The 14,880-nt window shown below is 46.2% G+C and overlaps 1 protein-coding gene across 3 annotated transcripts in view; it reads left to right on the top strand.

The window, feature by feature from the left end:
* Positions 1 to 14,880, top strand: part of GORAB (golgin, RAB6 interacting) — a 200,288-nt gene that overhangs the window by 55,819 nt on the left and 129,589 nt on the right. For all 3 annotated transcript variants that reach the window (XM_075321951.1, XM_075321953.1, XM_075321952.1), the window contains exon 3: positions 8,795 to 8,896. In XM_075321951.1, the coding sequence (XP_075178066.1) occupies positions 8,795 to 8,896 (102 nt within the window). The remainder of the gene's footprint in view (positions 1 to 8,794; positions 8,897 to 14,880) is intronic.

A 14,880-nucleotide genomic window follows, 5' to 3' on the forward strand; every position in this document is an offset into this window, starting at 1 on the left:
ATGTTTGTACCTGCATGTGTTTCCGAATCTGCACTGGCTATCATTGAACTGCCAGCAGCAACCTTTTCTGTTTGCTGCCGACAATCCGATTGCTGATGATCTGCCGACATAGCCCTGAAAGGGCTGATTAACCCCACGTGGCGCTGTCATGAGACGCATCCATAAACCAATATCTTTGTGATCCCAACGAATCCCTTGGCGACCAGCCTTTCGTTGGCGAAACTGCTCATCATAGCGCAGCCATGCTAAACCTCCATACACACGGTGCGCCTCCCCGATAGAATTCATGTAACAAAATAAGGCAGAGCAATGTTCAGGAGTTTTTTGGCCTATTACACTTGCTAATATGGCAAAGGCCTGGAACCAATTGCTAAATGTTTGGGGGATGAGACAATACCGTCTTTCTTGTTCCTCTCTTTTCCTCTCATCAAACCTTACTCTATCCAAGTTATATTTTTCTAAGGGCAATAATGAAAATATTTCCACATATTCGTCGGCCCAAATCTTCTCCCTAACCTCCTGTTTCAAATGAATTCCTAGAGGACCCTCAAAACATACATATAATTCTCCTTTTGCTGCATCAGATAATGTAACCCCTTGTGAAATTACTGCGTCCTCCTGTGTCTCTGGATCAGCACACGACTGACTTACCACCTCCGATGTCCGGCGACCATTTCCACACCATGCAGCAATAGGAGAAGAAGTTATGGGTAAGCTAGACTGACTCAAAGCCTCCTTAACCCCTGACACTAATTGCTGTACTACTGAATTAAGATCCCATCCTACATTGCCGGGAACTGTACCCCCAACTGCGCCCACTGGACTCATTACAGGTGTTGTTACACTAGATATAGGACAAGAAAAAGTGTTCTCACCAATACCTGGCTGCGTCCTAGGTTGACCAGCCGTCCGTGACGTATTAGTTATAGTCTCTACAGCCCCTCCATTATTGAAGTGCTGCGTGCTGCTGCCCTCTAGTGGGGAGTCGTTATCTGTGTCATAGTCATTGTCTGGAATCTCTTCTGAGTCTTGTAGCTGTAGATTTATTGCTTGACTCACATCCTGAGCCGGCCGATGAAGTCTTTGTCTGGTTAAAGTACTTTTGCGCAGTTGTCTTTTTGGATTCCTACCACTCCTCGTGTAATGAGAACCCGGATCCGGAAATGTTGTGTGTCCTAAGCCCATCCCCCCGTGTTGGTTCATTTCCTGGGGTAAGGCCGTATGATGTCCTCTAGAATGATGCAAAGATTGTTGAGGAAGTTCTAAGGATTCATGGTGGGCTGTCGTCACGTCAGTTGTAGCTTGTGTGGCTGCTTCTCTGGCTGGCACATCAGTAGAGCTGGACTTTCTCCTTGGACTTCTTGGTGTCTCTCTGGTTAGATGGTCTGGCTCTTTTCTCTGTACCTTGTTATTCTTGTACTGTAGTTTCCTTCCTGGTTTGTAAGAAGGATCAGAGGCCGTGCTGCGCTTTGCTCTTTTCCTAGAAGTAACAGAAGGACTTATGATCCTATTGTGAGTCCTATTGGCCATTTCAGAAGTTAGTCTCTCAGGAGGTCTTGATCTTCTTAGAGTTTGATGTTCAGAAAGTTCAGAAGGGACAGATGCTGTATCCCGGGCACTCTTCAGCAATTCGTCTAGCTGGGCCTGAATCCATTCGGGCCTACACGTCAAAGCCGCAGCCTGAACGCTCTTCAGCAAGGCATCCATACTGCTGGTTCAGTCTTTGAGTCCAGGACAAAGGAATGACACCTTAACATGGGACCTATTTCTTATATGGCCCCTGCCCCCCGTCTCTCCTCCTGCTGGCTCACCCCCCACCACATTCCTTAGGTAAAAACCCCATCCCTTACTCCTTAACCCTTTCCTGGATCTATCACTGCCTCAGTCATGTACGTTACGGCTATCTGCCTTCACTCTGCTCTACTTGCCCCTCTGCTGAGTGTTTAGTAGATGGTTCCAGAGCTTAGGATAATAATCTAATAATCAAGAAAGTGTTTTGACCGGGTATGCAGTAGTTAACAATGCTCAGGCAGTAATACAAGAACCACTCTCCTCCAGCTGCTCTGCGCAAGTGGTTGACCTGAAGGCAGTCGCTGCAGCTTGCAATCTGCGAAAAGGGAAGGAGAGTAGAGTATTTTTTTCAGACTTGAGATACGCTTTCAGGCTTTGTGCCTTTTGGCAAAGCTGTAATTGCCTGACCTCAGTTGGCAAACCCATTTAGAATGTGTAGACAAGACGATAGAACAGCTACTCATAGCCCCGAAGGACAGCCATAATCAAAGTATTGGTGCATATACGGAAATGGAATCCTCTTGCAGTAGATAATGCCTTGGCTTACCAAGTGGATAGGGAAGCAGCACAACTATCTCTGACCAGAATACCGGCTATAGTAGATGTGGCTCTCTCAGGGGACTCGGGGACCGAAAGTGCGGAAAGCGTCTCTTAACAGTGGAGACTGTCACTGGACCATCCCCAGTGGCCGATGATCACAAACTACTGCAGGTATTATAAGTTAGGTGTATGGCAGATGAGCACCAGGTTTCGCCTCCCAAGCTGCCTGTTCTGGCACATTTCCCTGTGCATAATTCAAAGGATGTGATGTGTGCAGTAGTGCTACACAATTGGTGCTTCCCAGGATTTCCAAATGTGGCTACAAAGTCTGGAATATCTCGTTTGTGTAAAAAATAGGTCCGATAAGCCTATTTGAGTTCCGCACCTTAGCCAGATTACCCTTTTCAGAGACTGCCGATTAACTACATACAGCTACCAAAAGGTATGTACTTATGAATACACCCTTTGATGCGATGATCTTTTCGGTGTATTATCTTTGGTTACAGCCTAAAGGTACCGTCACACTAAGCGACGCTCTAGCGATCCCACCAGCAACCTGACCTGGCAGGGATCGCTGGAACGTCACTACACGGGTTGCTGGCCAGCTGTCAAACAGGCAGATCTCACCAGCGACCAGCTCCCAGCCAGCAGCGACGCGTGGAAGCGATGCTGCGCTTGGTAACTAGGGTAAATATCGGGTAACCAACCCGATATTTACCTTGGTTACCAGCGCACACCGCTTAGCGCTGGCTCCCTGCACTCCTAGCCAGAGTACACATCTGGTTAATTACCCGATGTGTAGTCTGGCTTTGTGTGCAGGGATCCGGGAGCCAGCACTGACAGCGTGAGAGCGGCGGACGCTGGTAACTAAGATAAATATCGGGTAACCAAGGTAAGGGCTTCTTGGTTACCAGATATTTACATTGGTTACCAGCGTCCGCAGAAGCCGGCTCCCTGCTCACTGCACATTCAGTTGTTGCTCTCTTGCTGTCACACACAGCGATGTGTGCTTCACAGCGGGAGAGCAACTACTAAAAAATGGTCCAGGACATTCAGCAACAACCAGCGACCTCACAGCTGGGGCCAGGTTGTTGCTGGATGTCACACACAGCAACATCGCTAGGAACATCGCTGCTACGTCACAAAAGTCGTGCCTCAACAGCAATGTTGCTTAGTGAGACGTGGCCTTAAGCTTCAGACTACCCAAAGACCAACCTGCCAACAAGAAATTGATCAGCGAGGTAGTCTGCAGTTGTGGGGTACCTGAAGTTATAGAGGGCAACAGAAGCACTCAGTTCACTTGGAAATAATACGGCAACTCTGGAGATAGAACAGGCTTTCAATGTTCAATATTAACCACCAAGCACTGGGAATGGGGAACACCTTAAGGCCCTGTGTGCACTAGGCAGTTTTACCCACGGTTTTGCTGCAGAAATTTCTTGAGAAATGTTTGTAATCTTTCTGCAGACATTTCCCAGCAATACCTATGGGAAAAAAATAGCTGTGCGCACACTGCGTTTTTTTTTCTCAAGAAAATTCTTTCTGAAGATTTTCTTGAGAAAATTTCTTGAGAAAATGTGCATGGCACTTCTTTTCCACAGGTACCTGCGGTATACCCCCGGTATTTCACTCCATTCACTGTAATGTAATCGCGAAATACCGGGGGTATACCGCAGGTAGCAAATGATGCCGCGATTTACCTGCGGTAATGCTCATCGCTGCCTGCGGTTTTGCAGGAAGTGATGTCATTATGACAGAAGAGGAAGCGGAGCAGAGTAAACGCAGACGTCAAACTCTCTGGACGCCGCACAGAAGCACTTCCGTGTGACCTCCAGTTGCCCGTGCAGTCTGTGTCCCGCTCCAGCCCCGCCGCTGCCTGCCCTGCAGTGTCAGTGTCTGCCCGCAGTATCAGCAGCTTGTCACGCTGCAGCACAGCCAGACACTGACACACAGCAGTGCGTGCAGGCGCGGGGATGCCGAGCGCTGCTGTCAGGAGGTGAGATGAGATCATTACCTGCTGTGACGATCTCCTGCCTCCTGATGTCACCGCAGTCACTGCTGTCTATGCCCGTCTCGTGAGCGGCCCGAGACTGTCACTAGCGGTGATGTCACGGGCTCTCGCGATACTGCTGACAACGCGGCGGGCATAGAAGTCAGTGACAGCGCTGACGTCAGTAGTGCAGGAGATCATCACAGCAGGTAATGATCTCATCTGCCTCCTGACAGCAGCGCTCGTCATCCCCTGCAGTGACCTGGGCTATTGATGTTAGCTCAGGTCACTGCATTGCTCTCCCAGCCAATGGGGAACATTCTGTTCTTCATTGACTGGGACAGTGACTATGGTATGGATCGCCGTGGGACCCCCCCCCCCCTTTATTGGATTACGCCGGACGTGGAATTAATTGTTCTTTTCAATAAATTGGGGAAAGAGGGAATGTTTTGGGCAGTGTTTTTTCAAATAAAACTTTTTTTTTTTTGTTGTCTATTTTTTTATTTCTTATTGACTGGGTTGGTGATGTCGGGTATCTGATAGACGCGTGACATCACGAACCCCAGGGCTTGATGCCAGGTGACATTACACATCTGGCATCAACCCCATATATTACCTCGTTTGTCAACGCACCAGGGCAATGGGATGAGTTGGGGCGAAGCACCAGGATTGGCACGTCTAATGGATGCGCCACTTCTGGGGCGGCTGCGGCCTGCTATTTGTAGGCTGGGGAGTGTCCAATAACAGTGGACCTTCCTAGTCTGAGAATACCAGACCACAGCTGTCCGCTTTACCTTGGCTGGTGAGCCAATTTGGGGGGGACCCCACGTTTTTTGTTTTAAATTATTTATTTAATGTAAAATAACAGCGTGGGGTGCCCTCTGTTTTGGATTACCAGCTAAGGTAAAGCTGCCAGCTGTGGTTTGCAGGCTGCAGCAGTCTGCTTTACCCTAGCTGGTTACAAAAGATAGGGGGACTTCACGTCGTTTTTTTTTTAATTATTTATTTTTATGGCTAAATACAAGGCTAGGCACCCTTTAGTGCCACATGAGTCACTAAAAGGGTGCCAGCTTAGAAAATGCAGGGGGGTGGGACATTATATAGGTCTTTCTCATCTATCTATCTATCTATCTATCTCTCTCTCTCTCTCTCTATTCATCTATCAATCTTTCCCTCTATCCATTATCTGTCTGTCTATCGATTTATCTATCAATTATCTATATTATTTATTGCAGTTACAGCATAAAAAAAACGCAGGGACCAACCTGCGGAAAAACCGTGGGAAAAACTCATGCGTTTTTCCCGCGGTTTTGGTGCAGTTTTTTTTTACCGCAGGTGCAGTAATCTTCAACTCCCAGAAGTTTCTCAAGAAATTTTCTTGGGAAAAATCACTTTTCTAGTGCGCACATAGCCTAAGTGTGTGTAATCCCTCAATATTAAAAATACTAAAGTGCATGGAAGAAACACTCGTCCTGGGTAGATGGCTTGCCCGTTGCATTGTGTTCACTGAGGACTGTCTCAAGGGGTAGAGAGAAGCTGTTCCCAAATGAAAAACTGTCTGGTAGTGTCCTGAAGACATGGTTGTATTTCCCACAGCAGTGTCAGGCCTTCTATGGTTCCCACACTAAATGTTTTGGCGTGGCACACACATCTGATTGTTACTCATAATTATTTTTTTTAATGTATAAAAGTAGATGCAAGGAACTGATACACAGATGTGAAAAATGGACATTCAGATGGCACACGGATGACCAATTGTTCTTGTAATCTGGATGAAAAATGAACAATTTTTTTATTTGGCTGTCTGTACTCTCGTTTCAATAATAGTTTATAAGAATTTATTGCTTTGAACAGAAGACTGAACAAATAGTGAGACAAGACGTGTGTTTGACTCCCTATAGCACTTCATCAAAGCTGTAGGGACAGCCCAACCCTAAGGCTATGTGCGCACGTTGCGTATTTGCATGCAGTTACGCTGTGATCTGCACTCCAGCGTAACTGCATGCGTCCTGCGTCCCCAGCATAATCTATGAAGATTATGCAGGAGCCGTGCGCACGTGGCGTATTAGAGCGCAGCGCTTCGGCTGCTGCCCAAAGCAGGCGTTCTAAGAAGTGACATGTCACTTCTTTCCTGCAATCTGCATGCAGCCCCCACTCTGTCTATGGTGGGGGCTTCACTCAGAGCGCATGGAATCGGCTTTTTTTTTTCCATTACTGACTCTTTCTGCTGCGATTTGAAGCGCACGTGTTCTGTTCAAATCGCTGCAGAAATTTCTGCAGGGACAGTACGCTACGTGCGCACATAGCCTAAGGGTGCGTGCGCACGATCAATATTTGCAGCGGTTTTTAGAATTCCCGTGCCCACTTTGCTTCTTTTTTCCGCAGCAAACACTGACCTGTGGCGCATCTTTCCAGACCGCAGCATGTCAATTGTTTGCTGTGGAATTGCCTGCGTCCTCCGTAACGAGATCACAAGCAGGAGACCGCAGTGCACGGAACCCTGATCGTGGGTACTGACAGCTGCGTTCTACTGCGGAGGAGACGCGCGGCCCCCCTGGTCAGGACTCGCTGCGTTCTGTATGCAGCGAGTCCTGATCGTGGGCACATACCCTAATAGAGCAAAACTGTAAAGCTGCTAAGGAGCAGCTGTGGAGGTAAAAAACGTTCGGATGTGATCTATAGGTTCCTTCCTCAATATTTATTGATTTATTTATTTTGTTCACCCATTTTACAAAGAAATACTTTATGCTGCTAAACTGTGAATTTTGCTTTAACCCTTTACGACTAAGAATGTACTGGTACGTCCTTGGGCATATAGCGGTAATCACCACCGGCTGCTGCGGTGAGCTGGCGGTGATCTCTACAGATGTCTGCTGATTTGAACAGATGCCTGCTTGCCACTTAGATTGCACTTGTCAAAATGTTACAGTACAATTTAAATGGCCACGGCAGGGATTGTGCCTTTCGCCACTGCCATTGGAGGCCCCGTGACTTGATCACGGGGAGCCGATGATTGCCATGGGCATGTGATCACTCCTGTTGCTGTCCTGATGTAGTTCCCCTAAGGCTACATGCGCACGCTGCATCTTTTTGTGTTCACAAACTGCAGCCAAAACTTCACCTTGTCAGAGAGAGCCTGGAAATGTCACAAAAAATGCTTGTAATTGAAGGTGCGTTTTTGCTGCGTTTTCGGTGCGTTTTTCACAACATGCGTTTTTGTGACAAATGTTGACAAAAACGCAGGAAGAATGAACATGCTGCATTTTTGTCACAAACTTTTGACAAAACGCTGACAAACTGCAATGTGCGCATAGCAAATCTGACTTCTCATAGACTTTGCTGGGAAGTGAAATGTCAGAAAGTTCTGACAACAAAACTGCAGCCAAAAACACAGCAAAAACCGCAGCGTGCGCATGTAGGCAAAGAGTTGACAGAGCGGCGGCTCTTCAAGGAACATTACATTTTTGCTGATCTGAGCTGTGCAGATTTGAGTAAGAGAAATGCCCAAGCGATCAGACTGCTGATCCATAAACTCCCCCTATCGGGCTAGTAAAATAGATAAAAAAATGTAAAAAAAAATAAAAAGAATTTAAAATATGACAAAATAAAAAAAACTAAAGTTTAAATCACCCCCCTCCCCATTCACCCTATTCAAAATTAAACAGTTTAAAAAGAACAAGAACAGGTGATTCGGATCGGTGGGTTTTTTTTTTTCATTTATTTTCTTTTTTTTTCTGCTCTCTTTTTCTCTTTCTCTTTCTCTCTCTCTCTCATTATTTACAGTCCGCTCAACTCTACTCAAGATGCAAAAGATAAGCCATCACTAAGGGCCAGATGCAGAAAAACGGAAACTCTGCAGGTCTCAGAAAATGGCGCAAAAAGCACTATTCTTCTTTTTTTTTTTTTTTTTTTTCAATAAACTTCAGATTTTTTTTTTTAACCACTTAGATAAAAGTATACGTTTGGTATCTACGAACGTGTACCGATGTGAGGCATCACACTGACACATCAGTTTTATCATACGGTGAACACTGAATAAAATATCCCAAAAACAATTGTTCAATTTCCCTTGTTTGCAATTTCACCAGATTTGGATTTTTTACCTGTTTTCATTTACACTATACGGTAAAACTAATGGTGTCATTCAAAAGTACAACTTGTCCTGCAAAACACAAGCCCTCATATGGCAAGATTGACGGAAAAATAAAAAAACGTGGCTCTCGGAAAAAGGGGAGCAAAAAAAACAGAAAATCGCCAATAGGTTAAAGGGTTAATAAGATTCTATAAAGTGTACAAGATCTGGTAGGCAAGTCTTTTCATATTTTCTTTTTTTTATTGTAGGGGATTATATATTGTTTCTAATTAATCCTAGAGGTAAACCCTTTGTGCTCTGTGCCACATGTTCTGTACTGATGATTTGTATAATCGTACTACATTAAAAATGGGCATTTACTGTTGTTTTTCTACCAACAGAAGAGAGAAAACTCGTTTAGAACAACTTCAACTAGAGCAGCATGTAATGGAAGAAAAAAATAAACGCAAGAAAGCGCTACTTGCAAAAGCAATTGCTGAAAGGTGAACCTCTTTCTTTTTTTTTTTTTTTTTTTTACATCTTGTATTCAATTATTGTTTCTTTTATAGATGGTAAATTGAATGCAAAAGGCCATACATTTAATAAAAAATAAGATAGGACCTAGCGTTACCTTTAACAGGTGCTCAGGAGTAATAGAGGTACACTAAAAGAAAAATGAACCCTGGCACACTATGATTTCCCGTAAAAAAAGAAACGGGCACAAGTTCAATAAATGTTCTTTTTTTTTTATTTGCGTGAAAAAATGGTGCTATACAATAGCAGAGAGTCCACCTAGGCAACGTTTCGGCCAATAGGCCTTCATCCGGTCGGACAGTCTGACTGCAGTGTTATACATATGAAAACACAAGCAGAAAAACAAAGATCAGTGGAAGAAAACAGATCACTATATATATATATATATATATATATATATATATATATATATATATATATATATATATATATATATATATATATATATAATATTTTATTTATATATTATTATTATTATTATTATTCAGGATACAATGATGAGGAGGAAGCCATACAGAGACCTAGGTCAAAACACAAGACCTGTGTCTTCCTCTTTCCCTGTCTGTGTCTGTCTCTTTCCCTGGCTGCATTGTGTCACGCCAACATTCCATATAAGGGCGTGGCAGCGCATTCTTCTGAAGTTCTGGCTGCACTGTGGCTCCCAGCTCCATTCGCTTTAATGGAGGCAGGTTTTTTGGCGAATAACTGTAAAGTGCGGGGTTAAAATTTCCCCTCAAAACATAGCCTATGATGCTCTCTGGGTCCAGACGTGAGTGTGCAGAATTTTGTGGCTGTAGCTGCGACGGTGCAGATGCCAATCCCAGACATACACACATACACACACATTCAGCTTTATACAGTTATATGAAAAAGTTTGGGCACCCCTATTAATCTTAACCTTTTTTCTTTATAACTATTTGGGCTTTTGCAACAGCTATTTCAGTTTCATATATCTAATAACTGATGGACTGAGTAATATTTCTGGATTGAAATGAGGTTTATTGTACTAACAGAAAATGTGCAATCCGCATTTAAATAAAATTTGACCGGTGCAAAAGTATGGGCACCTCAACATAAAAGTGACATTAATATTTTGTAGATCCTTCTTTTGCAAAAATAACAGCCTCTAGTCGCTTCCTGTCGCTTTTAATGAGTTCCTGGATCCTGGATAAAGGTATATTTGACCATTCCAGTTTACAAAACAATTCCAGTTCAGTTAAGTTTGATGGTCGCTGAGCATGGACAGCACGCTTCAAATCATCCCACAGATGTTCAATGATATTCAGTTCTGGGGACTGGGATGGCCATTCCAGAACTTTGGAATTGTTCCTCTGCATGAATGCCTGAGTAGATTTGGAGCGGTGTTTTGGATCATTGTCTTGCTGAAATATCCATCCCCTGCGTAACTTCAACTTCGTCACTGATTCTTGCACATTGTCAAGAATCTGCTGATACTGAGTTGAATCCATGCGACCCTCAACTTTAACAAGATTCCCGGTGCCGGCATTGGCCACACAGCCCCAAAGCATGATGGAACCTCCACCAAATTTTACTGTGGGTAGCAAGTGCTTTCCTTGAAATGCAGTGTTTTTTTGCCTCCATGCATAATGCCTTTTTGTATGACCAAACAACTCAATCTTTGTTTCATCAGTCCACAGGACCTTCTTCCAACATGTAACTGGCTTGTCCAAATGTGCTTTTGCATGCCTCAGGCGACTGTTTGTGGTGTGCTTGCAGAAACTGCTTCTTTTGCATCGCTCTCCCATACAGCTTCTCCTTGTGCAACGTGCGCTGTATTGTTGACCGATGCACATTGACACCATCTGCAGCAAGATGATGCTGCAGGTCTTTGGAGGTGGTCTGTGGATTGTCCTTGACTGTTCTCACCATACTTCTTCTCTGCCTTTCTGATATTTTTCTTGGCCTGCCACTTCTGGGCTTAACAAGAACTGTACCTGTGTTCTTCCATTTCCTTACTATGTTCCTCACAGTGGAAACTGACAGTTTAAATCTCTGAGACAACTTTTTGTATCCTTCCCCTGAACAACTATGTTGAATAATCTTTGTTTTCAGATCATTTGAGAGTTGTTTTGAGGAGCCCATGATGCCACTCTTCATAGGAGATTCAAATAGGAGAACAACTTGCAAGTGGCCACCTTAAATACCTTTTCTCATGATTGGATACACCTGCCTATGAAGTTCAAAGCTCAATGAGGTTACAAAACCAATTTAGTGCTTTAGTAAGTCAGTAAAAAGTAGTTAGGAGTGTTCAAATCAAGAAATTGATAAGGGTGCCCATACTTTTGCACCGGTCAAATTTTGTTTAACCACATTACGACGGCATTAAGTTTTAAAACTGCAGCAAAAAAGGGTACTTATTCCTTTCTGCCGTTTTAAAACGGCGGTCAGAAAAAGGTAAATAGCGCCCCCCGGCGTTAGAAAATCTCCAGGGTTTCAGCTACCGGGGGTAGCTGAGACCCTGGAGATCATGATTCGGGACGGTTTTTCCGGTCCCCGCTCACGTGATCACAGGTATACACCGTATACCGATGGTCACTTTACAATAAATGACCGCGCCAGTAAAAAATGATTTATCTCCCTTCTGGCATGATCAAACACGCCAGATGGGAGATAAATCTCTTCCCCGGTCCCCCGGTGTCGCCAAAGTGCCCCCCCAGACCCCCCACCCCCTCCCGAAAATCCAAGTTGGCATTTACCCTTATCCTAATATCTGTCGCATGTGCGATAACCCATGCGACAGAAAACTGCTGCCCAGGCCCTGCCAGGTCAACCCCTATTCCCCCCCGGTGTTACCCGGTGTCCCCCGTACCTGTCGGAGCGCTGATCCCCCGCGGCCCCTTCCTCCTTCACAGCAGACACTGGTCACATGTGCAGAGCGCGGCTGTCAGCTTCCTGTGTTCAGGACGCTGGCTGCTGCTGCTCGGCACACTGCAGCTGTTACCCGGGGAGAGTGAGTGCAAATTCTTTGCACCCGCACTCCTAGAAAATGAGGGATACGTTCCCTGAGCGTGCCCCCCCATATTCTAGAAGATCCAGAATCGCAGCGGGACTTCCAAAATGGATCCAATTTTTTTTTTTTTTCCAATAAATTGGTGAAAGAGGGAATGTTTTAGGGAGTGTTTTTTTCAAATAAATTTTCTTTTTGTTGTCAATTTTTTTTATTACTGTCAATTAGTTATGTCTGGTATCAGATACCGTGACATCACTAATTGCTGGGCTTGATGCCAGGTGACATTACACATCTGGTATCGACCCCATATATTACCCCGTTTGCCACCGCACCAGGGCAACGGGATGAGTTGGGGCAAAGCGCCAGGATTGGCGCATCTAATGGATGCGCCACTTCTGGGGCGGCTGTGGCCTGCTATTTTTAGCCTGGGAAGAGTCCAATAACCATGGCTCTTCCCACCCTGAGAATACCAGACCCCAGCTGTCGGCTTCACCTTGGCTGGTGATCTAATTTGGGGGGACCCCACATTTATTTATTTATTTATTTATTTTTTTTAATTCTAAATAAGTAAAAAAAAAAAAAAAAAAACAGCTTGGGGAGCCCTCCAAATTGATAACCAGACAAGATGAAGCTGTCAGCTGTGGTTTGCAGGCTACAGCTGTTTGCTTTACCCAAGCTGGCTATCAAAAATAGGGGGGACCCCACGTCATTTATTTTAATTATTTTTTCTTTATCGTTCCTTTGGGAGACCCAGACCATGGGTGTTTAGCTTCTGCCTCCGGAGGACACACAAAGTACTACACTTAAAAGTGTAGCTCCTCCCTCTGAGCTTATACACCCCCTGGTAGCCAGTCCTACCCAGTTTTACCCCTTGTGTTCAGGAGGTCATACATCCACACATGCATTCTCATCTGATTTGTTTGACTTTTGGAAAGAGTTTGAAGAAAAGCGGGTTCATGTCTGGACTCCCGGCATGTCCCTTCTCACCCCACTGTGTCGGCGGTGTTGTTAAGGTTGATTTACAAGGCTGGAGCCTTACATGCCGTGCTTTTTCACCATCCCTTCTGGGCTCTGGCTTGAAGTGGGAGCCAGCACGGTCTCCATGCCTGGTAGGAGTCCGGTCTCCATCCACAGCCCCTTGAGGATTCTGTGTTGGACTGGAGCGCTCATCCCCAGGGACATGGCCCTGCGTCTCAGCAGCTAAGTACCTGAGACGTTTATGTTGGGGGTCCAGGTTCTTTATTGTAAGGGGAGAGTATGCTGTATGTGATTTGTTTTTAACTTTTCCGGAGGGCTCTCTAGCTTTTGCCCGAGAACCGCACCGATGGTGCCTGCTTGTCGGTCTCGCCGCTTAAATTTAGGCCCCGGCTTCGCCGGAGGCCTAGTTTCGTTTTCCTGCCCTTGCATGTCATTCATGCAGAGGGACAGGTTCGACTCCTCCCGGCGGCCGTTCTACACAGGGGAGGGACACTCCCCACTGCTGGGGCGTCCCTCCTTCCCTGCAGGTCTCTATAGCCCTCCAGTTCCCGCTCTTTTTATAGGAGCGCCCCTAGGCCCGCCCCCTCTCTTCGCTCCGGCGGCCATTTCTCAGGCAGAGTGCACTCTGCTCTGGGACATCCTGCATGCTGCATCTCGGCTGACGTGCTGCGCACTGGGGGGGACCGGGCTTCGGGATCTGGAGGGCACACAACACCGCGCTCAGCGGTCTGGTAAGCCACAGCCGGTCTCCGGTTGTGGACCGCTGTATATTCTCCCTGGGGTTCATTCTCTGCAAAGCCCCCACTCCAGCAGCATGTCTCACACAAGGAGCAAGGCTCCAAAGCTTTATTCTGCATGTAAGCTCCTGCTGCCTGAGCCGAGCACCTATCCACATTGTGATGTCTGCTCTAACTTGGCGGTGCCACAGCCTGGAGTCTCACCCCCAGTGGTCTCTCAGGCTGCTGCTGCACCTATGATTGAACCCCCGGCCTGGGTAGAGTCCTTTTCTAGGTCCATATCCCAGTCATTTGCTGAGTCCATGGGGCTTTTGTCCAGGACTTTGATGAATATGCATCAGCCCCCCTCACAGGGTGCCTCTAATACTCTTGACAGAGGACTCCTATCCTCTGACCTCCGTCCATCGGAGCTCACGGAGGATTCATCATCTGATCCCAGACCCCGTCCTTCTAAGAGAAGGCGCAGGGTTTCCTCCCCCTCCCCATCCCACGGCTCTGTCTCAAGAGCTGACTCTCAAGATGAGGAGGATGCCCTCACTGGGGGCTCGGAGGCTATGTATCCCATCGAGTTCTCTGAGGGTGACTCAGATCTTAGTGATTTGATTGCTTCTATTAATTCTGTGCTGGATCTCAATCCACCAGTGTCAGAGGAGCAACTCTCTTTGGCAGAAAAACATCAGTTTACCTCGCCTAAGAGAGTGAAGAGTGTGTTCTTTAACCACTCCAGTTTTCAGACCGCTGTGACCAAACCCAGGGCCTGTCCTGACAAACGCTTCCCAAAGCGTGGTTCTGATGACCGGTTTCCATTTCCACCTGAGGTGGTCAAGGAGTGGTCTCACTCCCCAAAGGTAGCCTAGACACCGGAGGGTCTATCAGCCCGGACCGTTGTGTCGGTGGCTGACGGCACCTCACTTAAGGATTCCACTGACCGTCAGATTGACCTTCTGGCCAAATCTGTGTATGAAGCTGCGGGGGCCGCGTTTTCCCCGACTTTTGCAGCAGTGTGGGCTCTCAAAGCCATCTCTGCTTCTCTAGAGGAGATGCATTCCCTCACCAAGGAATCTATGCCTGAGATGGTTACCTTAACTGCTCAGGCTTCAGCTTTTTCATCTTATGCCATGTCTGCCATGCTAGAGGCTGCTCACCGCACTGCGGTGGCTTCAGCTAATTCTCTTGTTATCCGCAGGATTTTGTGGCTTCGAGAGTGGAAGGCAGATGCTTCTTCCAAGAAGTTTCTTGCTGGGCTCCCTTTTGCTGGTTCACGGCT

The sequence above is a fragment of the Anomaloglossus baeobatrachus genome, chromosome 8 (assembly GCF_048569485.1).
Source record: "Anomaloglossus baeobatrachus isolate aAnoBae1 chromosome 8, aAnoBae1.hap1, whole genome shotgun sequence".
NCBI lineage: Eukaryota > Metazoa > Chordata > Amphibia > Anura > Aromobatidae > Anomaloglossus > Anomaloglossus baeobatrachus.